Source organism: Rattus norvegicus, chromosome 9, assembly GCF_036323735.1.
Source record: "Rattus norvegicus strain BN/NHsdMcwi chromosome 9, GRCr8, whole genome shotgun sequence".
Lineage (NCBI taxonomy): Eukaryota > Metazoa > Chordata > Mammalia > Rodentia > Muridae > Rattus > Rattus norvegicus.
In genome coordinates, this window is record NC_086027.1 from 31,315,494 (window position 1) to 31,341,998 (window position 26,505).

Genomic DNA, 26,505 nt, shown 5'->3' on the forward strand with positions numbered 1-26,505 from the left:
ATACTGCAAAAATAAAATAAAATTAAACTAAATTAAAGGAGAAGAGATCCACTCGCCTCTGCTCCTGAATACTTGGGTCAAAGACATGCTCCATCTACCTGGCCTGTCGAAGATGATTTTCTACAAATGATTTTCAAGACAGGGCTTATCTATGTAGCCCTGGCTGTCCTAGAACTCAGTCTGTAGACTTTAAGCCTGGCCTTCAGATCCACCCACCTCTGCCTCTAGAGTGCTGGGATTGCAGGCATATGCTACCACTGCCCAGGGAAGATGAGCATTTAAAAAAATTATTCATATTTCTTACATATGTGTGGGTTAAAGAACAGTTCTCTAGAGTTGTATTCAATGTTAAAGAGTCAAGTCTTTTGACGGTGAGGGTCACTCTCAGCATGAGAGATCCAACTGAAACCCATGAAAGGAAGGGCATTATTGACATTTCTAGCTTCTTTTTTTCTTTTTTTCTTTTTTCTTTGTTTTAAGGAGCTGGGGCCCGAACCCACTGAGCTAAATCCCCAACCCCATTTCTAGCTTCTTAGAGAGTTCCCAACTCTGAGATTAGAGGGCCTCTGCATGTAGAGCAGAAGGGCCTCAGAGTTCAGTGCAGGCACTAGATCAGCTATCAGTGAATAATTTAAGAAATTAATTCTATCGCGCCCTACCCTATCTTGGGACGGCTGCATGCTAACAGTGTAGGAGTTTTTTGGATAGGACATAAGGTGTGACTGCTCCCTCCACAGGGACGGCCTCTGTGTTCCTATACCGAGTGCTGAACTTGTATGTCTCTGGTCCAAAAAAGACTTATTAGTGGGGGGCGGGGGTGGGGAGGTGGGGTGTGGGAGTGGGGGAGTGGGTTGGGGGTGGCAGTGGTGGGGTGGGGTGGGGAGGTGGTGATGGGGTGGGGGAGTAGAGGCAGTGTGTGGCGGGGGTTGGAATGAAGTATGAACAATGGTAACAAAATTCCCAAAGAGTTTGTAGTGCTTAAGCAAAACCTTGGAGGACAGGTGGCTTACTTTTTTATACCGAACACAAAAATGTTGCTTGAAAGGCTGAAGGAAGCACACCTTTAATCCTAGCCCCCAGGAGAGCAGGAAGATCTCTGTGAGTCCTAGGACAGGCATAGCTACATAAAGATAATGTGTCTCCAAATAAGATAAAGCAAGTGGAAAAAGAAAATACAAACAAACCAAAGGGATTAAAGCTAAGGAGCAGAGAAGCGCTCCTGGTCAAGGGGGTTACCTAAATTGTATCTGGTAAATCTACACACTAAAAAAAAAAAATAAGTAACTTGGGGCTGGAGAGTGGATCAGTGTTTAAGAGCACTGGCTACTCTCCCAAAGGACCCGGGTTCAATTCCCAGCACACACATGACTGCTCACAACTGTCTGTAGCTCCAGTTCCAGGGGATCTGACACCTTCATACAGACATAATGCATGAGAAACACCAATATACATAAAATTAAAGTAATTAAAAAACTAATATAATTAAAAAAGAGAAGAGAAGAAGAAAGAGAACAGTAATTGCCAGAGGTGACCAAGTATCAGAAATGGTACGCCATAAGCAGCCATCTTCAAAACGTTGTTTCAAATATCCCTGTACCCAGGCACTGAAATTACTTAGACCAGGGGCTGGAGAGATGGCTCAGCGGTTAAGAGCACCCGACTGCTCTTCCAGAGGTCATGAGTTCAATTCCCAGCAACCACATGGTGGCTCACAACCATCTGTAAAGGGATCTGATGCCCTCTTCTGGTGTATCTGAAGACAGCTACAGTGTACTTATATATAAAATAAATGAATAAATAAAAAAGTTTAAAAAAAAAGATAGATTTAAAAAAGAAATTACTTAGACCATTCAGATTCTGAGACCTGCATTGCAGCCTGGACAAGAAGGTTGATTTCCTAATGGTTGGTGTGAAACTTCATTGAAGGAGAAAAATACCTTTTTTTGGGAACTCTTCAGGATCGCCTTGGATTCAGAGAGGCTTGCCTGCCTCTTCCTCCAGAAGGCTAGGATTAAAGGTGTAACACCACTGACTTTATTTCCTTCATTTTTCAGATTAGGACATAATGACATTTAACCCTTTTCCTTCTCTCCAAAACCTCTTATAACCCGTCCCTTATCTTTTTTGAATTCATAGCCTTTTGTCCTTAACTGTCCTTAAACAAATAAAAAATTATATTACATATATACATATAGTATATATATACTAGACATAAGTATTACACACATATATATGTATATACACACACATGTATATTCCCAAAATAGGCATGTCTGTTTTTCCACTGTAACACAAAAAGCCCTAGAATGTGAAATTATCAAATAAAAAACAAATGCCACCCCCCTGTTGGAGCTAGGGATGCAGACTAGACATACAATCACTGATCTCATACAAAGATAGCAAGGGTGTTGGCTTTGTGACACAGGCCTTTAATCCCAGCACTAGGGAGGCAGATGAGGGTAGATTTCTGAGTTTGAGACTTGCCTGTTTTACTAGGACAGCCAGAGCTATATAGAGAGGCTCCAATCTAAAACAAACCCAAAACAACAATAAACAAGCAAACAGAGGTAGGACCAACCCAGGACCCTGCTGCTCCTGTTAATTTATTATCCCTGGTCTACTCTTTTAGACCATGCTCAGTAGAGTTCCTCAAGGATCTTTGATGATTACGTAGGAGAAAGTTTGAATTTCTGGACACTAAAGATTATCTTGCATGACTAAGCCACGAGCTGATTGGTTGGATTAACTGGAGAAACTTCAGGCATGGGTCCTTAGCTCTAGGGTGGATCAAGGACTGGGTTTTGGAAGTGGGTATATATAATCCAGGGCCTGAGCCCTCCTTCATATCATTCTGCAGTCAGTTGCTTGGACTTGCCTTGTGTTGAAGTCGGGGAATATCTGAGACGGAAATGGATGCTGCCAATGAGAATAGCTGGTGGATGATCCCTGAAAACTTTGAGTCTCCATTCGTGTTCTTCATAGATGAGGACCAGGAGCAGCACATATTTGGTAGGTGGCTTTTGCCTACACCTTGTTTCTCTCATGATTTCCATCCTTTCCTTTTTCCCCAAATGTCTGTCCTAGGTTCTCAGCTGTTGTGTGAAATTATTTCTGGGGAGGTGTGAGCAAATGGATACTCACCCCAAATGGAGACTCAGCCCCCCCCACCCCCAAAATCTACCAACTACAAAAAGGTGGGGGGAACAAACAAAAACAGAGCAGTAAGGAAATTATAAACCCTCAGTAGGAATGGGTGGACCAATGAGGTCTTTTTGGGTGTACCCATAGCAACAGAAGAGACAGCTGCATCCTTAGTCCACTGCAGGTCTCTAAAGCTGGAGACTTGGAGCTTACTGTCCTGCACACAGCTCAGCAGGTTGGAGGGTGTTCTTGCCCAGTGGCTTGGTTGGTCTGAGCCTCTTAAGGCAACTCAGTTCATCATTGCTTTTCTGGGACCCCGGGGACTGCCTTTCTTAGCAGCTCAGTCTGAGCGTGATTTCTGACAGTCTTTACTGCTCACATATTTTTCTGTTTTGTCTTGCTTTTTTGAGACACTGTGGACTCTTTCTCTGGATAGCCCTGGCTGTCCTGGCATTGACTCTGTAAACCAGACTGGCCTCAAACTCAGATCTTCCTGTCTCTGCCTCCCGTGTGCTGGCATTAAAGGCCCACGCCACCATTACCCAGTTTGCTTGCATAATCTTGGGGGAGGTAAAAGTAGTGAATGCAGTCAGTTTTGAGGGATTTCCAGAAGTCGTTTGCTTCTGTCCTAAGGGGATTTCATACAGGCTGGAATGTTTAACTGCCCCTGTTCTAGAACATTTATTTTCGTTTTTTGCTTTTGTTTGTTTGGTTTGATTGAGGAGTTGTCTCTCTGTGTAGCCCTGGCTGGCCTGGTATTATCTACGTAGAGCAGGCTGACCTTGAAGTTAAAAGGATCTGCCTGCCTCTGCCCTTTGAGTGCTAGGATTAAAAGAGGGCACCACAGTGACTGGTCCAGCCTATTTTATGTCTTAATATCCTGTGTCTTGAAGGCTTCACTCCAAACAGAAGCTTTTAGTCTTAGAGGTAACTGCTACATAGTACCACCCTCATCCAAACAGAAGCTTTTAGTCTTAGAGGTAACTGCTACATAGTACCACCCTCATCGCCGATCCCTGTCCATACAGCAAATACTGGTGGCTTATATATCCTGCTGTCGGGCTGGAGAGATGGCTCAGTGGTTAAGAGCACCCGACTGCTCTTCCAGAGGTCATGAGTTCAATTCCCAGCAACCACATGGTGGCTCACAACCATCTGTAAAGAGATCTGATGCCCTCTTCTGGTGTATCTGAAGACAGCTACAGTGTACTTATAATAAATAAATAAATCTTTAAAAAAAATAAAGATTTATATCATCTGCTGTCATTTGTTCTGTGCACAGGCCATGGTGACGAATACCTCAGATGCGTCGAGGAACACAGCAACACCTTCATTCAACTGGAGAGATGGTTCACAGCTTCAGGCCAGACTCGAGTCACAGTGGTGGGACCATTCAGATCAAAGCACTGGTTGGTGGATATGATTTGGAACCTGTGTAACCAGGAAGCTTGCCACAGGGCCCGAGGTAGGTGCTCTTGGCTGTCCCGTCATAGTTGTCTGCCATCATAAATGGTCACTGAGCCTCCCAAGAGTGTCGTTGTCCAAATGCTCCTCGAAATCCATTCAAAGGGAAACAGGTTGGAAACAAGTTCCAAGCCTTTTTTACTGCACGAAGCACTTAAGCACTTGGGCAGTATGAGTAAGTAACCTAACAAAACATGGGCTTGGCTGATGTCTCCCACTACCCTGTTTCCTAGGGAGTCTTGGTCCCTCCATTTACCACTGGTTTGTTTCCTCCCCAGGCCAAGAGATGTTGGATCTTGTCCGGAAGCAGCCTCTAACCAGAGCTCACTTGGATGCCTCCCTCACAGTGCAGGCACGTGATATCAAGGATTTAGTCACCACCTGGGACTGATCTACCCTGGGAAACAAGAATGTGACAGTTTTGACCAGCCTTTAAGATGAACTAAAGGGACATGGCATGGTGCACTATCCTGAGGGAAGACTCGGGTGCAAGTATCTGAGGGACATCTCCCAAGCATAAGGCTTTTCTGTAATGGCAAATGTGCAATAAAACAATGCCTTGCATGTGTTAATCTCTCCTTGTCTCTCCTGTCCAATCCAGTATCTCTTTGCAAGTTGTGTCCCTAGGTCTGGGCAGACTACACTGTCTCCTAGGAACCTAGCCTAATGGGAAAGGGCCAGAAACAAGATACAAACGGCTTGCCTTATTTTCATATGCTGAAAACACAGGTTCTGCAGACCAACCTTCTCAGAAGGCTTGAGAGTCTCTTAGCTTGAAAAGAAGAGTAGGAAAGAGTTGAGCGTGGAGTCTAGATGGAAATATATGCTTGGAAGTAGGCAGGGTGGTCAGCGCACTGAGCTGGACTTAAAAAAAGAAAAGAAGAAAAGAAAAACGGAGCAGCCTCTGTTATTCCTGACTTCAACCATTTTGGGGGTGGACCCGGAAAGTGGTTTTGGGGATCCAGGAATAAATTAGTGATGAGGGTTTCCTAATTCCGTTCAGAATAGCACTATGCCTACAGTGATCTCTACCCAACATTCTAGCACTTTCTTCCTCTATCAGTCTTACGCCTATTGTCCCCAGCAGTTTATGACTCCACTTCGTCAAGCTGGGAGAGAGGCTTCATGTGTGGGACCAGAATGAAATGGGAGAAATTTCAGAAAATGGTTGAACTTGGTGCATCCTTTTGAGCTAGTCACGTTGGTTTTTAAAACACTGCCAACTGCTGACTAGAGACTAGATTAGTTTCACAGTAGAAAGACTTGGCAGTCTGACTGCAAGAAGAGAGCAACCTGTCTACTCTCAAGGAGGAATATCATTTTTTATTTTGGTAATTCTTCCTTTTAGCGGATATATGAATACATTAGTGACAAAATTTTCCTAATTCTGTTCAGAATAAGAAGAGGGACAACAGCTGGCTATTTAGGAGTGTGTCCGTGCGTGTATGCATGTGTGTGTGTGTGTGCGCGCACGTGCGCAAGCATGTGTAAGAACAGTTAATGAAAAAAGAGGCCATAGATTTGAAAGAGATTGTGGATGGCTTTATGACAGGGTTTGGGGAGATGGAAGGGATAAAACAATATGTATATATTATAATCTTAAAAAGTAAAAGAAATAGAACCCGACATAGTAGTGTACCTTTAACCCTAACACTGGGGAGGCAGAGGCAGGCTGATCTCTTAAGTTTGAAGCTGGCCTGGAGTGTTCCCAGCAAGCCAGGGCTACACAAAAGGCAAGTTAAAGGGATCCGCCTGCCTCTGCCCTGTGAATGCTACGATTAAAGGAGGGGTCTGCAATGACTAATACAACCTATTATTTTATCTATTTCTTAACATTCTATGTCTTTAGAGCTTGACTCAAAACAGAAGCTCCCTCACCACCTCCCAGCCCTCCCTCCTCCCACAAAAAAAATAAATAAAAATAAATAAATAAAAGAAGCATAAAAGTTGTTTTTTTTTCCCCCCTCTGGTGAAGTTTCATACCAACCATTGGCAAATCAACTTTCCTTGGGGCTGCAAGGCAGGTCTCTAATTTCTAGTCTGAATTGTTTGTGCCATGTCAGTGTGTTATGTTTGTTAGTCCCTGAGGGCAGGGCAGAGATGGCCTGGTAATACTGCGTCTTTTTCTGATGCTTGGACATCTCTGGCAAGATATCGAATTCTCGGTGAATAGGTTTTATGATCTCCAAAATAACGAGTATAGAAACTACCTGGGGCAGTTTAATTTTTTTCTTCCTCTTTTACTTTTCTTGTTATTTTGAGACAGGAACTGTATGTAGCCCTGACTGTCCTGGAAATCACAGGGGTCTGCCTGCCTCTCCTTTCTGAGTGCTGGAATTAAAGGCAGGCAGCCCTGCCCCAGCGGCCCTCTTACTGCCTTTCTCAAGATCAGTGTTTGTGGCTGGGTCTTCCCTAGATCACTAAGTCTGTTGGTTGAGGCCTCAGCCCATCAGATGGCGTACTGCGCTGGGAATTTACTGTTGGTTTCATTAGGTACCAGGAAGCGTTTTTATTCATTTGGGAAGACAGGGTCATATCTCCTCCCTGTGTTAGAATTAAAGATGTTATGCCAGTTCACCGGCAGTTGTCACGTGGACCGTAAGAGGAGGCTCCGACAGTATCCACGTGGCAGGGGACAGGAGAGGCGGGAAGAGCTCGGGAGCGTGGTGATGGAGTGGGTCGGAGGATACCTTGCCTTTATCTCTAGCTTTGTGGGACAGGCTTAGAAGTTCCGAAGTTTGATTGCTGCTTTTCATTTTCTGAGACAGGGATTTGTTTGCGTGGCTCTGGCTGTCCTGGAACTCACTCAGTTGACCAGACTGGCCTCTAACTCAGAGACCCTCCTTCCTCTGCCTCCTAAGGGCCAGGATTAAGAGGTGTGCATCGTCTCCCTTGGCTTCACTAGTATTTTCTTAAACACGGTATCCCTGTTCTTTCAGTGAAGGTGTTAGTATATTTTATGTCAAAAGGTCTGTTACTTTGGCAATATATTAACAGTGGATATATGACAGGGGATGTATTGGGATAATATTGGGCAAAATTTTTGGGTTTTTTTTTTGTTTGTTTGTTTTTCGAAATAGTATATAAAATTTTACTATGAGCTTATGATAGGGTTCCAGTTTGCTTTAATAAAGACCATGACCAAAAGCAAAACACATATATCAAAGGAGTAAGTTAAAAAAAAACTCAATAATTTAGAATTAGATGAGTTGTAAGGCGTCTAATGGTATCAGACTTGAAGCACTTGAAACCAGGGATATAGTACTGCCACTACAAGTCAGCAAACCTCACCCCTCCGTTTTGTTTTGTTTTTTTTTATAACTGGTGGTTAAGACAGAATTTTCATTTTAAGTGGTAGGTTGGAGGTACTGCTAAAGTAGTTCCAGAGATGTTTAGAAGCAGTTTTTAAATTTCTTTAGTTTTTTTTAAAAAAAAATGTGTATAGGTATTTTGCCATCACGTCCAGTGTGGGCCCAGTCCTCACAGGGGCCAGAAAGTGATGTTTGATCTTAGAGTTGGAGTTTCAGATGACTGTGAATTGCCCTGTGCATGGTAGGAATTGAATCTGGATCCTCTGCAAGAGCAGCCAGTGCTATGTATGTATATTTGTTTTGAGGTGGGGTCTCATTGTGTGGCCTTGGCTGGCCTCTAACTTGCTATGTAGACCTGGGTGGCCTCAAGCTGACAGAGATCTGACTCCCTGGTGCAGGGATTAAAGGTGTGTCACCACACCCAGCCTAGCCAGTGCTTCTAACTCCTGGAGCCATCTCTCCAAGGCACTAGAAGCTGTCTTATCTCAAATGACGACAGAGCAACCTTGGCCCTCACGGTTAGTGTGACGGTGTGACGGTGTGACGGTTAGTGTCTTCACTTTGACAGGAATCACCAATGAAGTCAAGCCTCTAGGTACGCCGGTGAGAGACCTGTCTTTGAGGAATTATGTTGATTATCTTAAATGAGGCAAAAATATCTATAAAGAAATGGGTTGCACTGCTCTCTAGACTCAGGTTCAGGGCTGAATAAGAAGGGTAAAGCTGGCTAAGTTGAAGATTTGCAGCTTTCAACCTTCATGATTTTGGATGTGACTTGACCAGCCACTTCGGGCGTCCGCCATCTCGAGTTCTCCTCCATGGAGAACTGTCACTGAAGGCAAACCCTTAAGTTGCTTTTGGCAGGCTGTTTGTATGACAGCAATAGTAGACCCTACGCAGTTTTGCTTTCAGAATAGAAGTTTTGAAAGTCTGTAGTTGAGAAACACTCTTCTCTACCAACACTAAAGCCATGGGCTTTAAAGGAAGGAGCTTCCTTCAAGTAGCACCTCATTCTGCTTCCCCTTTCTAAAGTGTTATGACCTAGGTAAAATATTAAGACCTAGATGGAATGCTAAGGTCTAGGTAAAATGTGAAGGTCTAGGTTACTGTTACCTGGCTGGCCCGCTATTGTAAGGAAACTTTCTCATATGTTTCTACTGTTACTAAGAAGCTTTCTAATGCCAAGATTGATTCTATATTCTGTTATGTTCTGTGCCCTTGGGAACCAATCTTGATAGAAGTCAAGAGAACTGTTTTGTATCATTACCTACAATAAGCTTGGATTTGAACCAACCACCCCACAGCACTTCCTATACCTGTGTATAAACTTTTATGGTATTTGCCTTTATAAGTTGCCCCTGGGATGGACCCCCAACTTCATCAATATAAGAAACTCTTTGGAATAAGACTTCCACTGTGAGAAGCAGTCTAGCAAGGTTTAAGTCCCCAAGACCTCCTTGTGAACTCCTACTTGGTGGAGACATGTACATGGGTAACCGACATCCTGGTTGGCGAGTTAAGACATGAATGTTAGACAAGTCCCATCCTGGTAGACAAGTTAGGGCATGAATATTAGACAAGGCAAGTCCCCTGACACAGCTGAACACCCCAACCAATGAGAGCAGGAAAAGTGTACAACAAAGACATGTTCCTAAGGAAATCCCCCCATCCCTAAATCCTGATTGGTGAAATAACTTGGCACAGATGTTTGTGGATTTTGGGCTTCAAAATCCTGTAGGATCTTAACTCAGGGTTCAGTTCCTGAATCTGGACCATGGCCCTGGTTTACCAGTCTTGGGGTATATGTTTAATAAACTGTCCCTGTCTGACTGAGGTGTTCTTGTGGCTTGTGAGTCGATTCTCGAATCTCAACATAAAGATGTCTCCCTAAGGATTTTATGCCTCTGTATTCAGAGATTGCAAGATTCTGAGTTTCCTTGAAAACAGTTGAACTAATGATACTAGCCTCTTGGCACAGAGTTGCCAGTAGTTAAAGGTAATGGGAGTCTTTACGCTTACTAGTATTTTTGTTGTAGTTGTTGGGTTTTTGTTTGTTTGTGTGTGGACCGAGACCACTATTTAGCTAGAATTAGCTAGAACTGCAGGCATGAGCCACCACAGCTGATTTTAGTAGAGGCTCTTATTCTTACTTTTTTTTTTTTAAGATTTGTTCTTAAATTTTATGTGTATATTCCTCCTTGAGTTTATGTTTGACAAATATGTGTAGTGCCCTTGGAGGCCAAAAGAGTGTGTCAGATTCTCTGGAACGAGAGATACAGCAGGTCTCGAGTTGCTTAGTGGTGGGCACTGGGGAGTGATACTGGGTTCCCCGTAGGAGCAGTTAGTGCTCCTAGCTTCAGCCTCTATAATGGAGTCTCTCATGGAACAAAGGACACTGTCCCTTTGAGGTTGAAACATTTTCCTGGTAAGCAGAGCTGGGTGTGTGCACCCATGTAGTTCTGGGTATCTATATGACACTCCTTTAGCACACCCATTTGTTATACTGGTTGGGGATCTCTAAGGCTGAAGCTCCAAAGCTAATCAAATCCAGAAGCTTCGTAATGCTGACATGAACACCATACATAGGAAATTTCATGGCACGAATTATTAAAAAGAGTATATAAATGTCACAGTCGAGTAACTTGCCTAGCATTTGTATGGATTTACATTTTGAGTGTATGTGACATAACGAATTTCGTCTTTAGACCTGGATCTAAAGTATATTATGCATTTTTCAAACATCCCACCATCCACATTGATCTGTAATCTAAAGCACTTCTGTTTCAGGAAGGGTAGGTAAGGGCTATTCAAAACTGCACTCCACGGAAGAACCAACCACAGGGACTGGTGTCTGAGTTGTGATGACTCGTAACAAATGAGGTTTTGCTTGTTCTAGGGTTTACATGGTCAGGCCCCTGAGTTAAATCCTCAGCAATGGAAAAAAAATTATAATTTTCCCGATTTTATCCTTGAGAACACATGCAGCTCTCCTACGTTCCCCAAATGCAGCAGCTTCTTTACCACCACCACCATAGACACAGTTGGCTACAGAATCACAGTTGGTGTACAGTCGAGTTACTTGGGTCAGTCAGTCAGTTCCAGAGGACTCTACCAATGGAGCTCATCGTGGACATTTCAAACAGATCCAACCGGTTCATTCCAGATAAAAGCAGCCACACTAGCTGTTTGTAGGCATCTTTTTTTTTTAATTGTTTTAGTTTAAAACAAGTCATCTTGGTAAAAGGGTAAAGGAAATTACATTTTGACGATAGCTTGAAATAGGTACGGTGTTCCTGATTTAGTCATTTTTTTCAGGAAACAGACGACTGCATTGTTTTCGTACATGACTTTTGGAACTGCTTGGTTAAATGCACATAATTATATTAAATTAAATTTTTCCTTACAAAAACACAACCATGTCATTTAAGGCAAAAAAAAAATCGGGTTCTGGGGAATTAGCGTTTATGATATTTCCTTGATCTGACTGGATGCTCTGCTTGCCTGGGTTTCGTCATTCTTTATAGTTTTGCTCTGGAAATGGGTAGGATATTTAGCTAGTTTGTGCCTCAACTCCTTTGTTAGGCTTGTTTGATTTTCATATTAGGAACCTTCCAGGAGACAAAGCAAAACAGAACAAAGCCAAAAGGCTGAGCCAATGGCACGTCAGAAAGGCACCGTTAAGTTCCTAGAAAACCCAATAAAGCTCTTAAATTAAATGAACTTGCCATCTACGGATATTGATTTGGTTCAACAAAATGCAAACATTTAGATTAGACATGGCAAAAAATGTTGCGGATAACCTTCCGCGTGGGACGATTGTTGTTATCAATGAGTCCCACCAACCCTGTGCAGTGGCCGGAGGCAGACGGACTTGAGCCGAGAAAGCACAGGGATACTCAGTGAGCTCAGCTAAACTGTGCTCCCCCCACCCCCTACTCTTTGGGGTGGAGCAATGGGCCTCTGCTAAGTGCAAATAGGAGACTCCCCCTCTATTCCCCCATAGCATAGACAGACCCCTAAAATGAACATACCCAAAACCTACCAACATCCAGGAGTTTTTGTGCTAGAATAAAACAGACACAAAGTGGTCATGGCTTCAATATCCAGACATTATTCTCAATGTCGTTTTTCACATTTTTCTATGCTTAAGACTGTAGGGGACACGTTTAGGCTTTCTCTCTGAGTCTTCAGACTTTAGCTATGTTAGATGAACTGTACTGTGCTTGAGGCCCGAGGATGCCTAAGAAGGGATTCCCTGATACATTCACAATCCTTGCTGCCAGTGGGGTTCTACCTGAGACAGTGCTGTCTGGAAGCTGTCAGCTCCCTCCTCTTCCTCAGTCAGTATTTGGAGTGAGCCTTGTTCAGTGCCGGGCAGGTATCTCTGGTTTTTGTTCAGTGGGGAGGGGTGTGCTGCGTGTATACACACAAGTGCGTGCAGTGTCCTTTGGAGGGTGCATCATTCGGGTTGGTTGGAGATATAGGTAAATAAGAAATCGTACTAATAATTGAGTAGCATTGTTTGTAAAATGAAAATAATAGCTTGAGGAATATTTCAATGGAGTGTAAAATTCAGACTTTATAGGGGTTCTCATAGGTCAGAAGATACTGAACGCTACACTCTAAGAGACTGTATTAGAGTCCAAGAAGGTTTTTGTTTGTCTGTTTTTAGATTTTGTTTTTTGTTTGTTTTATTGAGACAGAGTCTCTCTGTCACCCTGGGTGGCCTGGAACACACCTTATAGTCCAGGTTGGCCTTGAACTCACAAAGATCCACCGGACTTTGCCTCTCAAAGGATTAGAAGTGTGCATGCATCCTTGAGGGGTGAGCGAGAGGAAGACTTTTTCTCTTTCTTGTTTCTTTTTTTAAACATGGCCGTTTGCCAAAAATGACAATGTTACTTAAAGGTTGGGAAACACATCTGAGGAAGAGAGAATTGGTTTGCTTGAGGCTGGAGGCTGGTTAAAGCCTGGTGAAGTTCTAAAGCAAAATTGTGGTGTTGGGGGAAAGAAAAGTAAGGGCAGATTTTTCAGGGACAACATTCTCTTGGGGAAGAGGCATGGGAAGGGCTGGTGGGTTTGGAGGTTCCCTTCCTTTGATCAGCCAACCACTTGATATCCCTAGATTCTGCTCATTTGGCCTGGATGCTAAAAAGGTTGAAAAGGTTCTTCCCCAGACCCCCAGTATTAAAAATACAAAACAAAACAAAACAAAAAACAACCTTATTTCAGGAATCCTTTAGTTAAAGCTTAGACAATTTAAACCGCAGTTATAAGTCTTTCCTTAGCGGACCCACCCCCTTTTTCTTGCTGTATGATCCAGGCTAGCCTTGAACTCATGATCCTCTGTCTCGGGCTCACCATCTCTGTGACTACAGGTGTGGGGCTGAATTCTACCAAGCAGCCGGTACTGCTTGCCTTTTGGGAAATATGTTTGTAATAAATAACTTTTCATTCGTTTCTTTTCCCACCATAGTATCTAACTAAGGAGTTTTGATCTGCAGACCCCATCCAGTGCTCTCTGGTTTGTAGTTATAAATGTTCATAACCTGGAAACTGAGCCCATACTTTTACATTTGGGATACGATTGTTGGGAAGAATAGAAAAATGTTCACTATAGTATAAAAGTAAGGGAGTTTGATTTTAGCCTTTCATATGCAAAATGTGCTACATAATACCAAAAGACACTCAGGGCATATTAAAATAAATAGCTTGCAAAAATCCTCTGTTATACAAGAATGAGGGATGTTAAGGTAGTTAGATTCCCTAGCAATATTTATTTTTCTAAGGAAACCTAGTTATTTCATTTTGGCTCCTCTCCTCCTTGCCCATCAGGGTGGGGAGGCAACTTCCTTTAACGTCACCCACTTGTGGCAACTGTGGATTCTTTCCAAGTTGTTTTTCCCCACCCTCAAGTGGGTAACCACTTCCCCAGGACCCTACTTGTGTGTCCACTGAATGGGAATTGCTAGTCACCCTGGCCATTTGAGAAGACAGGATGGGCAAACCTGTGGTTGTATCCTCACAGGGAGACCAGCCCAGTTGCACACAGGCTGTTAAATCCACCAGCATTTCACACGCTTGTAAAGAGGTTGACCATTTACAGAGCTGACTCCTCCAGTAGAGGCTATGTTGTCATCAAGTGGTTAGATGCCAAAGGAAGAGGGACACTCCCCCCACACTGGCCCCCCATAATATTATTTGGCCATACTCTAACCGGAAAACATTCTCAGCATAAAGGACAACATGAAAACAATGTGCAAATTTGCTTGCCACAGCGCTAAGTCACCAGAAGCACACAGATTGACATTCAAATTACACTGATGAAATGACTTAGGAGGAACGGGTTGGCAAAGGTCTCTTGAAATAAGCAGCCATTTCGGTTATATTCCAAATTCTGCTTTACTTGTGTTATTAGCAGCTGTTGATAGCCATTGTGTCTAAAACATACATTATGGCCTAATTTTGAAAATGTACTTTGTATCTAGTCATAAAGCAGAAATGCCTGAAATTTGAAGGTGTTTACTCTCACAATTTCAAAATACAGCGTCAACTCTTGCAATTGAACTAATATCCCGACATCTTCACACACCCCATAGCATCAGCAGCGACTGTTGGCTTGGGATTTTAGACTCAAGGTACGTTATTAAATGCATGGGTTAATGTCGATGTACCTTGGAATTTCTGCCACCCCTAAACATGCATTTTCATGCAATTAAAAGATAACGGGCGTATACATGGCCTTTCATGTTCTTCCTGACTCTTGCGCGATTTTTAACTTTTTAGAAGGGCTTTCAGAGTAGTTCATGCAGTGATATGTATGGCTAAAAGAACAGCTACGCTTAGAAAGGAAACAAAGAACTTAGTTCAGTTTGACGTGAGGCAAACTGAGGGCATCCGTACTGTCTCCCGTCTTACAAATGTTCTGAGATGACCGTGACCTTCCAGTCCTTAGAGAATCTGATGAGAAAGCAGCTTCCCCGGCAGGCGGTGGGGTGCCGTCAAAAGTATCTGTTTCTGTCTCCTCGGCACCGACCTCCTCATCAGTTATAAACAATTTGGATTCTCTCCACTTGGGATAAAAATCTTGGCTGCCTCGAGAGCCACTTGACTCACTGCCCGAAAACTGTAAGTTCAGTTCCTCTGTCGATCTGATCAGGTTTTGTACAGACAGAGATTTGCCCAAGTCCTTGGGCACCATGGGGCGGACGGACAACAGAGTTTCCCCTCCCATGTCAAAACTTTTCCTCAGGGAACGGTCCTTGGTCAGGTTTGACTGGGCGAACTGAACGTTTTCCTTGGAGGCAACAAGGCAGGTGGTGACGTCAGAAATACTCTCGTGTACGCCAGGGGGGTTGGACAGCAGGGGTTCCGGCCTGGATAGATGCTTGATGGCTGAGAGAGGAGGTGGGATCTGTAAAGTTGTTGGAGCTGCTGGCTTGGGTGCGGCGCTTATTTGGTTTGCAAGGTTATTGGTGGCCACCACGGAGGAGCCGTCGTTTTGACTCATTGGCACCTGTGTAGTTTGGCTGTGCATAGTAGGGCTAAGCGCGTAGAAAGTCTGGGCACTGAACTCATTTGGCGTTAGGATGAACTGCAGGCCTCTTGAGATGTTGGCACTGGCTGACCTGCTTAAGCAGCCACTGTTTTGCGCGGAGCTCGACAGGTCTTTGCTCTCCACGGGACTTTGATAGTCAGAGGTCTGTTCACATTCAAAGGGCGGGATCTGGAAGGACGTCAGAGTGAGGGCCGAGGCAGAGCCTTTCCGGAGGACCTGCTGGTAGATATCCAGCAAGCAGTCCAGCTTGGATTCAATGGATTGTACCTGGAAGTGGAGAGAATGGTTATACACCAGCCCACGCTAGTATGAAGAACCGACTTGACTACTGGTGTTGAAAAAGGTGAAATAAGATTGCATTGATACCGGCTGGGAAGATGGCTCAGTGGTTAAGAGCACTGTGCTCTTCCAGAGGTCCTGAGTTCAAATCCCAGCAACCACATGGTGGCTCACAACCATCTGTAACAGAATCTGATGCCCTCTTCTGGTGTGTCTGTTGATGGCTATAGTATACTCATATTAAAAGTAAGTATATAATAAATCTTTTTAAAAATTGTATTGACAAAGTAATATAAATACTATGAAGGCCACTCCAGTTCTAACTCTATGAAGAGTCACACTCACTCGCTAGTTGTGACAGGGCACTTGAGAGGCAGAAACATGAAAGTCTCTAAGTGTTCAAAACCTGCCTGGTCAACGTAGTGATAGTGACTCCCAGCCAGGGCTACATACTGAGACCTTGTCCCCTAAGCCCCGAAATAAATACGATAAATGAAATGCTTTCAAACGGATTCCATTGAGAAGACTCTTGGAGAAGTTGCGTCTTCAGGGTTGATGGATAACCAGTGTTTGCCACAATTATGGTGAGATTGTTAAATCTTGTCTCAAATGAAGGTAACTAGAGGAGACACCATGAAACATAAAACACGGCTGACAAACAGACTTTTGCTGTCTTACCCGCTGAAATTCTACAGTTGCTTCCCAATAAGTATTAATGGACAAGATGAAAGTTTCTTTTCCTTCAGTGGAGACACAAAGTTGTTTTAAAGAACACCGTCTTTGCATAACGCAATTAAATATTCTCCATTTCATTCTTATAACATATACTGACCATTAGGATTGACTCTAGGAGGCCAGGCATGGTGCATAGGCCTTTAATCCCAGCACTGGGGAGGCAGAGGCAGGTGAATCTCTGTGAGTTCAAGGCCAGCCTGGTCTACAAATGACAGCCAGAGCTCTGTAGAGAGACTCTGTCTCAAAAACAAACAAACAAACAAACAAAGAAACAAAGAAACAGAACCAAACAAGATTAACTTTAGGAGCTGGAGAGATAGCTCAGGCTAAGGGCACTTATAGGGACCAGGGTGTGATTCCCAGCACCCACAGCACCATCCTCCATCCCCAACTCCAGTTCTAGGAGATCCAGCAGCCTCTTCTGACCTCCTTGGGCACTAAAGTTCGGGCACAGACATACATGCAGGCAAAACACTCACACACCTAAAATAAACTTTAAAATGATCAGCATGAATCTTAACAGTTAAGTTCCATATGCTCGGCTCTGATTAATGAGCCACAGCTGAGAGTGAGCGAGTGGGGTTGAGCCCTACCTGTTTTTCAACCTTCACAACTCGGCCCAGCATGCTGAGGTCATCTGTCGTTGTCTCGTGTTCTGCCGTTATTTTCTCTCGGCTCTTTTTATCTGATGTGATTTGTCCTTTTCCAAGAATTTGATCAACGCTGCCAGGCAAAGAAGATATCTGTTTATAGGCGCTGAATGTGTGTGTGTGTGTGTGTGTGTGTGTGTGTGTGTGTGTGTGTGTGTGTGTCTGTGTCTGTGTCTGTGTCTGTGTGTCTGTGTGTCTGCTGGTACCTTTGGAAGTGTCAGATTCTCTGGGAGCTGGAGTTACAGGCAGTTGTGAACCACCTGACATGGGTGCTGGGATTGGAACTCTGGACGAGCAGCAAGTGTTCTTAGTTAAGACACCTCTCCAGCCCCTGATGATTTTTCTTAACACAGCGTTACATATGATTACTTGATGAAGGGAGTCACTTAGGAAGGAAGGTCTAGAGGAAAACTGTCCAGGTAAAATAACTCATCTCCACCTTGGACCAGTCAGTTTTGAGTTCTACCGTAAAAGCCATGTGACCATAATTCTGATAATTATACAATGATATTTATATAATGATAATTAGTCAATGAGGACTTGTTTGATACCTGATATGTGGGTGATAAGCAGGTTAAGAAAGCTACAGGTTTTTTGTAAAGTGTTCTACTGCACTGCCACGTTAGCGTATCATTAACATTGACTGGTTAGTCAGTGCCAAGGTCACTACGTTACAAACTACACTGACTAGTCAATGGCCAGGTTAACCCTGTGAGGCACCACCGACATTGTCTCCATTTCCCTGAAGATATGTGGAGGCCATCAAAGGGTGACATACTTACATGAAAAGAAGAATTCAATCTCGTTAAAAGGCAACCACCCTGTTGCCTACCAAAAATGAATCAGAAATACAGAATTAAGAGGTTTTGCGTATTGTATTTGCAAATAGTTTCCATACCCATTGCTTACCGTGTTTGAAGGCTTTTAATTCTACATAGCATGTCCAGATGGCCAGCAGAGTATTGCTCAATGACATCCTTTACATCATATGGGCGTAATGTTTCCTTAAACTTCCGCTTTGCAACATGAAACTTCATGATTCTGTATCAATACATATTGGATATTATTTTCCCCAACTTTGTCAAAATAAGTTACTATATGTTTTTCAGAAAATATAAAAAAAATCTCATAGTGGTAAAGATCTATAACCCCATTTACTCTAGAGCCAAGGCAGAAAGATTGCAAGTTCAAAACTTGCCTGGGCTACATGGCCAGCTTGGAAAACTTAGCGACATCCTGTCTTAGGACAAAAATGGGTCAAAGATACAACTCAGTAGTAGGAGACTTGCTTAGCATATGTAACACCCTAGGTTTTTGTAAAATACATATATATATATGAAACTCTGGAAGCAAAAATCATATATCAAATTATTTAATGGTCCTATAGCAATGCAATATAAAAGGGTTAAAGAGAGCGTTGTTAAGAATATTTCATCTGAGACATACCTTTGGCATACCAAGACACACTAAAAAAAGAAACTAAACATCAAGTGTTATATCTGTTTAATACCCATTGGAATCTCCAGTTAAAACCATAGTCGAATGCAGTTCTTTGTGACCACAGACATTCAAGACACCGTAAGATCGAGCGACAATATCTCTCGAAAATAGAGCACACTGGAAAGATGATTCGTTTGGGAAAGTGTTCGCCATCCAAGCATGAGTAAATCTGAGTTTGGATCTTTGGCATTCATTTTAAAAAAACAAAACTGGCTGTGGTGACAGACACCTGTAATCTCAGTGCTGGGGAGGTGAAGGCAGGTGGATTCTTGGAGAAGACTTGCCAGGCAGCATAGCTGAATTAGTAAGTGTCAGGATTAGTGAGAGATTCTATGTCAAATGATAGAGTGAAATTTGAGGGAAGCATTTGATCTGAACTTCACATGCACTCACATGCACGCGTGTACACACACACTGAGACAAACAAACATACACACATACCCTTCTCACTCAAGTAAGCCTTCCTCCACAGAGTATTTGTCCAAGTAGTCTTTTATGAAATTTCATCTTCCCCCTCCCTCCCCTTCTCCCTCCCTCCATCCTTCCCTTTCTCCCCCTCCCCTCTCTTTCTTTTTATTTTTCTTTCTTGATATATATATATATATATATATATATATATATATATATATATATATATATGCCATAGAACACACGTGGAGTTAGATGACAACCTGGAGAAGTCCATTCTCTCTTCCAATCCTGTGGAAGCCCAGGGATCAAATTTAGGTTGTCAGGTGAGGTTGCAAGCATTTTTTTCCTGTTCCTTGTATGTATCTTTGAGATGCAAGTGTGTTGCAAATCTCAAAGTAATGCTTTGAAATTTGTAAAAAAAAAAAAAAAACTCCCGTAAACTGTTTCTGCCTATTGTTTTGGATTAGCTAGCCATTTTGTTTATTTTCAAGCACAGTTATCAATGGAACTTAGATATAAGCATGCTGTAAAGGGTAAGAGTTCATTCATTACAAGGCTTCCATTAACTTGAGCCCCAGATTGGAAAGCTGTATTTCACCAGTCACTTTGGTGATGCTACCAAGTAGCTCCTTTGGTTTGGTAATTAGTTACTGCAACAGTGTCATAAAGTGGGTTTAAAGGCAAAGGAGCATGGCACTTTAATTAATCTGTGCAGCCTCATTGCTGGTAAATGTTAAACCTGATGGTGTTTTTTCAACCATTAAATAGTTCACTGATTCCTATTATAGCAGTCATGGATTCCAAACAGTGAGCTGGTCTCTGTTCTAAAGACTAACATTTATCATCCTTCGGTTAAAAGTGGAAAGATTAGACTTTAAAGAGAAAATATCCATTATCTATCTGAAGTGATAGGTTATTTGACTAAATCCCCAAGTTGTTTAGTAGTTTAAAAACACCAAACTCTATCTTCTAATTGTATCTTTAACCTCCCACTAATTATATCCTAATTACTGTTGAATCACTCATCCACAACATCCTAACTCTTAACCATATTTTTCAACGCCAATCTCCTTATTTAGGAAAGGGATTTTGTGTTTGTTTCTTCTTTTCCTCCTCCTCCTCCTCCTCCTCCTCCTCCTCCTCCTCCTCCTCCTCCTCCTCCTCCTCCTCCTCCTCCTTCTTCCAATCTTCCTCCTTTTCTTCCTCTTCCTCCTTTTATCTTTTTCTATTTTTTAAATTTTTGTCCTTCTTGTTCTTTTTTATTTCATGACTCAGTTTCTCTGTAAAAGCCTTGGCTGTCCTAGAACTCGTTTTGTAGACCAGGCTTGCCTTGAACTCACAAAGATCAATATGCCCTCTGCCTCCAGAGTGCTGTTATTAAAGGCGTGCTCCACCATTCTCAGCAATGTGTTTATCTGTTTGTTTTCTTAAAACCATTTAGGAAAAAATTTTCAGCAGAAAGTAGAGGAAGTCTGGGTGGGGCTGGGAAAACTTGGTTTTGAAAGGCCTGAGTCTAGATCCCTGCTATTCACGTATGATCTCAGACACAGCTGGGGCTCCAGGTCCAATCAATTGAGAGATATCAAATGTCAATCTCTGGCCTCTACCTGCACATGCACCTCTATGTACCCACCCACATAAACATGTATGCACACACTTGTATGCATAGTGCATTATGCCTTAGCTTCAACAGGACTGGGAGTGATATTCCTTTCTGCTTTATACATATTTTGGAAAGCAGAAATACAAAGATCTTAGAGTGACTTCCTCCCCTCCCTCAAATAAGCAGCCAGTCCATAGCAAAGCACGATCCCACCCAGTCCTTCCTGGCTCCCATCTTAAATCCTCATCTCCCATGTTGACAATGAGAAGATGCTGGGGTCCCAGGTGGGGCTGGGTTCAGCAGCATGCTTCCGCTGCCTGCAGCCTGCCCACAGTGGCCTCTTGTGTCTGCCTAGAAGTAGATACCTTTTAAACCGAATTACTTTTTTTTTTTGTCTTAATGAGGACCTCCCTTTATTTAATCAATAAAGCAATGCACTAGTTACAGATGCCATTTATTTCATGTTGCATGTTGTTTCTACTTTTTAACTACATACCACAGCACACACGGTACATCATTTTAGAATCATCAAAACCGTAGGAAAGAAAATATGACTAGCATCTAAATCAAACTTGTGGCTAAGCACTGAGGTGCCTCTCTACTCATTGCAACCAAGTCAGAAGTTGAAGGCCAGGGTGGGCAACATAGCAAGATCCTGCTAGAAACAACAAGGCAACAACAATAACCTTAGGTTTTATTTCTGGGACACTACTATACACATTTTGGAATCAACCTATACCAAGTTTGCTCTAAGGAAGACGAGGTATGAGTGATGCCCCTTTTCTATATCAGAATTGTCTTCTCAGTTCTTTAGGGACAGACATTTTCATAGTCAAAGTCAGAGGTAGAGAGAGGAAAACGAATGGGGAGTAGGAGAGCCCGAGAAAGCATCTCTGAGGATGTCTTGCTATCCTTGTTCCTGTGCCATTTCATCCTTTCTCTGGTGCTGACTGGGAAATTCCAAACCTGGATGTGAGCATTCCGTATGGTCCCCAGGATGCTCAGCTGGGCGGTAAGGGTACAAAGTTGGACACGACATAGATAGCTCTTGCCCTCTTCGATGGCTCTCTAATGGTCACGGCTTTCTGGATGCCTTGCACCGTGCTAAGCAGTTTATCTGCACCACACCCGTTCGAAAGTAACAATTTTCCACCTTCCTCTTGGAGTCAGGGGGAAGGAAGAGTTTAAGTAACCCACTCCAAGGCCATTCACCTCTTAAGTGGTAAGTTATTGCTGGTGCCAGGCTCACAGTCTACCAATCCAGAGAGCTCCCTCACAGGGAGGATTGGAGCCAAGAGGCTTCAAAGCTGCGAGGCAGATGGTCGAGGCTAGTCACGTGACCTCTGGCATGTGTACCAGTGAATCTAAAGCAACACTCACCATGTTGTCCATCTTTGTCTCTGTCTTTCTTCCCCAAGGGACTCGTGCTGGCAATTCACTCTGCTCTCAAAAAGTTTTCCTCTTTCCCTGCCGATTGTAATATTTTCCTTTTGAATGAATGTCGGGGTTCTCTGCTTATTTATATCCTGGTTCAGTATACATACATTACTCTTGACGTAGTCTCTCGTTTTACTTTGTACTTTGGAGTGTATTATCTCCCAGAGGGCAGAGAGTGGACCGTTTTCTGGTTACCAAGGGGGAAGAAATGAAGCTCCTGGCTTAATAATTCTAAACCTCAGGAAGAAATGAGATTGTTGAAAATGAAGGAAATATCTATTTTTGGCCTTTCAAGAAAGGTTTTCTCTGGCAACCCTGCCTGTCCTGAAACTCACTCTGTAGAGCAAGCTGACCTTGAACTCACAGAGATCTACTTACCTTTGCCTCCTGAGTGCTGGGATTAAAGGCATGTGCCACTATGTCTGCCTTGAGAGAAGTGTCTTAAGAGAAGCCATTCAACTATGAATTTGAAATGCCTTTTAATTATTCCTTTACTCGCCTCTCTAAGACCATTGTATTTAAGATACAAAGATGACTTCTAGCTATAAAAATAAGCAAAGTGAGAGAGATCTGGGGTCTGGGAAGTCCCGGGTTAGCGGGTAGAGGGTGAAAGCTGATTTCGTGTCTTGGGCCAGCCTGGGAATTCTGTCTTCGCTCTCCCGACATAGGTGGGCGTAAATACGGAGAAACTGAAGAACCCAGATGAAGGGCAAGAAGGAATTCTAGGTGAAAGGGCATCGGGTGAAAATTGTGTGTCCTAAAGGTCCAATGGTTTCTGCCTGAAAGAAAAACCCCTGGAGGAGACAGACAACCCAGTGACACTGAATTTGCACCCAACAAACTTTGGGTTAGAGTTTTGACCTAGCTGTCATTCCTGACCCCTGCTTTAGATAGGAACTATGAGGAAGGGCCAAGAAACCAGGAACAAATGAAAGGCTATAAACCGGCTGGTCAAGGAGGTCAAAGACTTTGGGGGCCTCTGCCATGTTTACAAAAGAAGTGGTGATAGCTTGTGCAATGCCTGGGGAAAAAAGGAATTATTTTGGACATTGCACCAGGGTAAAAATTAAGGCCTTTAAAATATATTTAATAATTAGGGTGATATAGTATTAGACTGTACTTCTTAATATACTTGGAGAGAGGTGTATAATTATTTTGCAGATAAGGACCCATACAGAGAGAGAGGCCAAGTCACTTGGCTCATGTTTAAGGAACTATCTATCAAGCATGGGATAGGAAATCAGTCAGTTTGACTCCAGAGTTAAGCCTTTAATTATTACAGTCTCCTACTGCCTTAATATCTTGGTACTTTGATGTACTAGAGCCTTTTTTCACTCACACGTGCCTGACACATAACACGCTCAATAAACCTTTGCCAAGTGAATGGCCCGTTCTTATGGCACTTCCTGGCTGGTCTTTGGGGTCCCCTAAATGAAAGAAGTCAGTTACACTCAGAGAATTCTCTTCTTCACGTGAGTGAGTCGCATGCATTACAGGGTTAATGCAACAGGCGAGAGCTAAGGATTCCTCCGGTCAATCTCTTTGAATGCTCTTGGTAATCAAGAGGAGTGGAGAAATCTGATCCTGTTGAACAAAGCTGAGGTGCTGCAGTAACACCACTAGAGGGCGCAAAAGATTCACCGCAGACTGAATAGGCACCTCTTCCAGAAACTGGAGAAGCCTGCTCACACATTTTCTGAGAAGTAAGGAACTACAGCTAAGTTAAACCTCGGGCAGAATATATCTATAAATACAAACACATGTGTGCTTCTGAGGCTCTAAGGAAACGTAGGTGCATTTGTTGTGTTGCCACGAGTTATAAAATCTCACAAGAGTCTCCTTCCAGTATCTCTAAATCGGGGTGAAGACATGAATATGTAGACAGAATAATGGGAAAACAGAAGCAGCAGTGACTACAACAGATGGATGGCCCGGCCAGCAGCCAAACCAAGTGCAGGGCAGAGAGGGCCCAGCTGACTGTGAACTGAAGAGGCGTTTGATTGACTGTGAAGACAGCACTATTTCCCAAGCTTGGCTGCTCTTTGGAATCACCCGGGGAGCTTGGGGCCCTGACTCTAATTCTGATTTAATTGGTCTGGGATATGACCCAGAGAGTTTTGATTTTCTTTCTCCTCTTATTTTGAGACAGAGTTTCACCATGAATTGCCCATGCTGGATTTAGATTCTGAGTTCAAGTGGTCTGAGTACCTGGGAAAACAGGCTGTAGCTACCAGACAAAGACACATCGATACACACATATGTACAAACAGAAGTATACACGCACAAACACACACATTTCCTTTGTAGTGCTATAGACTGAACCCAGGGCTTTATGAATGCTAAAAAAGTGTTTTGTGGTTTTTTTTTTTTTTTCCCTTAGCCGCAGAGATTTAATGGTGGCACTCTTGGTCTTGTTTGCCTGCTTTTGTGATAGGAAACAGTTCATTTCATCTGATAGTGCACCACTGAAGGAAGCCTGTGTAAGACACAAGCCCCTTCAGCCAAAGCACTTTCAGACTAGTAAGACAGCTGACAAATGGACAGAAGGCAGCACAGGTCAAGATGAGAGCATAGGGAAGGAGTGTTCAGCTGGACTGGAAAAAATGCTAGCCCACAATTTCTGGATGTGACAGCCTGTCACAGGCCCTGCATACCCATCTCTAAGGCATCTGATAGTATATTCCCCTGTCTCTAAAGTGCATGTGTGGTCCCTCTCTGGACAGTCTTTCTTCCTACTTTGTCTTGGTTTCTTGGCATCCTATGCTCAGCTGTTCTGTATTTCACAGCCTTTCTTCTGAGTTTGGAAAACTCTATTTTCTGATGTTTGAGTTGTCGTCAAATGCAGCCTCTGTATACCTTTAAAATCAAAGGGTCCAGGGTGTGGTGGTATATGCCTGTAGGCAGACGGATCTCCGTGAGTTCAAGGTCAGCCTGGTCTACAAAGTGAGTTCCAGGATAGTCAGGGCTACAGAGTGAAACCCTGTATAAGTAAGTAAGTAAGTAAGTAAGTAAGTAAGTAAGTAAGTAAGTAAGCAAGTAAGTAAGTAAGTAAGTATATATATATATATATCAAGGGCCTTTCCTGGGGTGGTGATGCTTATTATTGAGTGACATGGAGATGCTGGATTGACACATAACCCAAGCCTACCCCAAGCTCTCAATTTTCAGACCTTAACTCAAGTGTGGTAGCATTCATGGAGCATACCGAATAGGCAACCAGATCTACATGATTTGGTAATTTGTGTCCCTCTTGTAAGTATGTGCTGTTACTCATTATGGTATTTAGTGATATTGTTTTCCTGTTAATATACGGACATAATTCAACAATGTATGCTTTTATTAGTAGGCTAAGTATTTTTTGAAGCCTTGGAGAGTTTAGATGCCCCGACTCTTTCTGTCTGTCTTTCTGTCTGTCTGTCTTTCTGTCTGTCTGTCTTTCTCTTTCTTTTTAGTTTTTTTAAAAATGCATTTTATGTATGTAAATAATTTGGCAGAATGTATGCATGTGTACTTGGTGTATGCCTGGTGTCTGTGGGAGGTTAGGAGAGGGCAGCAGATCCCCTGGAAGTGGAGTTACGGAGAGTTATGAGTACCACGTAGCTGCTGGGGACTGAACATGGGTCTTCTGTAAGAGCAACAGATGCTCTTTACCACTGAGTCATCTCCCAAGCCCCATTTCTTAGTAGAGATATTTAAATTGGCTTCACTTGTATACAGCGTGTCTAGTGTTCTCACTAGAGGTTGTGGCGATTTAAGTATGCTTGGTCCATGGGATGTGGCACTATTAGGCCTTGTTAGAGGACATATGTCACTATAGGATTGGGATTTGGAAGTCTCGTCTATGTGTGCAAGTCTCGCCAGTGGATCCAGAGTTTCTCCCTGACTGCCTATGGATCAGGATGTAGAACTCTCTTCTCCTTCAGCACCATGTCTGTCTGCCTGGATGCTGCCATGCTTTCTGCCATGGTGATAATGGACTAAACCTCTGAAACTGTAAGCCAGCCCCAGTTCATATTTTCCTTTCAGTGGGAGAGGATGCAGCTAGTCCTGCAGAGACTTGATGTGTTAGGGTAGGGGGGATACACAGGGATCTTCTCAGAGGAGAAGGGATGGGGGATGGGGGTGGTAATGGGAGGGGGCTGATAATGATCAGGATGTAAATTAAGAGTTGCCTTGGTCATGGTGTCTCTTCACAGCAATGAAACCTTAACTACTGCTCAGGTATACCAGTTGACTGGCTTAGAACATGTTTCTATGTCTGTCAAAAGAGCCCCCCCCTTTATTTTGAGAGAGCTCTGTGTATTTCTTGATATCCCGAAACTCACTAGGTACACCAGAGATCTGCCTACCTCTGCCTCCTGAGCACTGGGATTAAAGGCAAGTGCCATCATGCCTGGCCTAAATTATTGTTGTTCT

General features: G+C 43.1%; 2 protein-coding genes across 4 annotated transcripts in view; one reads left to right on the plus strand and one right to left on the minus strand.

Annotated features, from left to right (window-relative positions):
- Positions 1 to 2,517: 2,517 nt before the first annotated feature.
- On the plus strand, positions 2,518 to 5,169 carry Khdc1b (KH domain containing 1B). Its single transcript, XM_063268113.1, has 3 exons — positions 2,518 to 3,009; positions 4,424 to 4,606; positions 4,884 to 5,169. The coding sequence occupies exons 1-3, from the start codon at positions 2,910 to 2,912 to the stop codon at positions 4,994 to 4,996; spliced, it is 396 nt and encodes a 131-aa protein (XP_063124183.1). The 5' UTR covers positions 2,518 to 2,909; the 3' UTR covers positions 4,997 to 5,169.
- A 5,932-nt stretch (positions 5,170 to 11,101) lies between these two features.
- Kcnq5 (potassium voltage-gated channel subfamily Q member 5) overlaps positions 11,102 to 26,505 on the minus strand; it is a 565,805-nt gene continuing 550,401 nt past the window's right edge. For 2 of the 3 annotated variants that reach the window (XM_039083095.2, XM_039083094.2), the window contains 3 exons: positions 18,048 to 18,179; positions 17,082 to 17,211; positions 11,102 to 15,741 (listed from right to left, as the gene is read on the minus strand). In XM_039083095.2, coding sequence (XP_038939023.1) covers positions 14,779 to 15,741; positions 17,082 to 17,211; positions 18,048 to 18,179 — 1,225 coding nt within the window. In that variant the 3' untranslated portion in view covers positions 11,102 to 14,778. The remainder of the gene's footprint in view (positions 15,742 to 17,081; positions 17,212 to 18,047; positions 18,180 to 26,505) is intronic. The other variant, NM_001134643.2, reaches the window with a different exon arrangement.

What these genes read in the sequence shown, in the direction of transcription:
- Khdc1b (XM_063268113.1), top strand. Translation starts at nt 2,910, where the DNA reads ATGGATGCTGCCAATGAGAATAGCTGGTGGATGATCCCTGAAAACTTT. An exon ending in CCAGGAGCAGCACATATTTG is followed by an intron (nt 3,010 to 4,423) that starts GTAGGTGGCTTT and finishes TTCTGTGCACAG; the next exon opens with GCCATGGTGACGAATACCTC. An exon ending in AGCTTGCCACAGGGCCCGAG is followed by an intron (nt 4,607 to 4,883) that starts GTAGGTGCTCTT and finishes TTTCCTCCCCAG; the next exon opens with GCCAAGAGATGTTGGATCTT.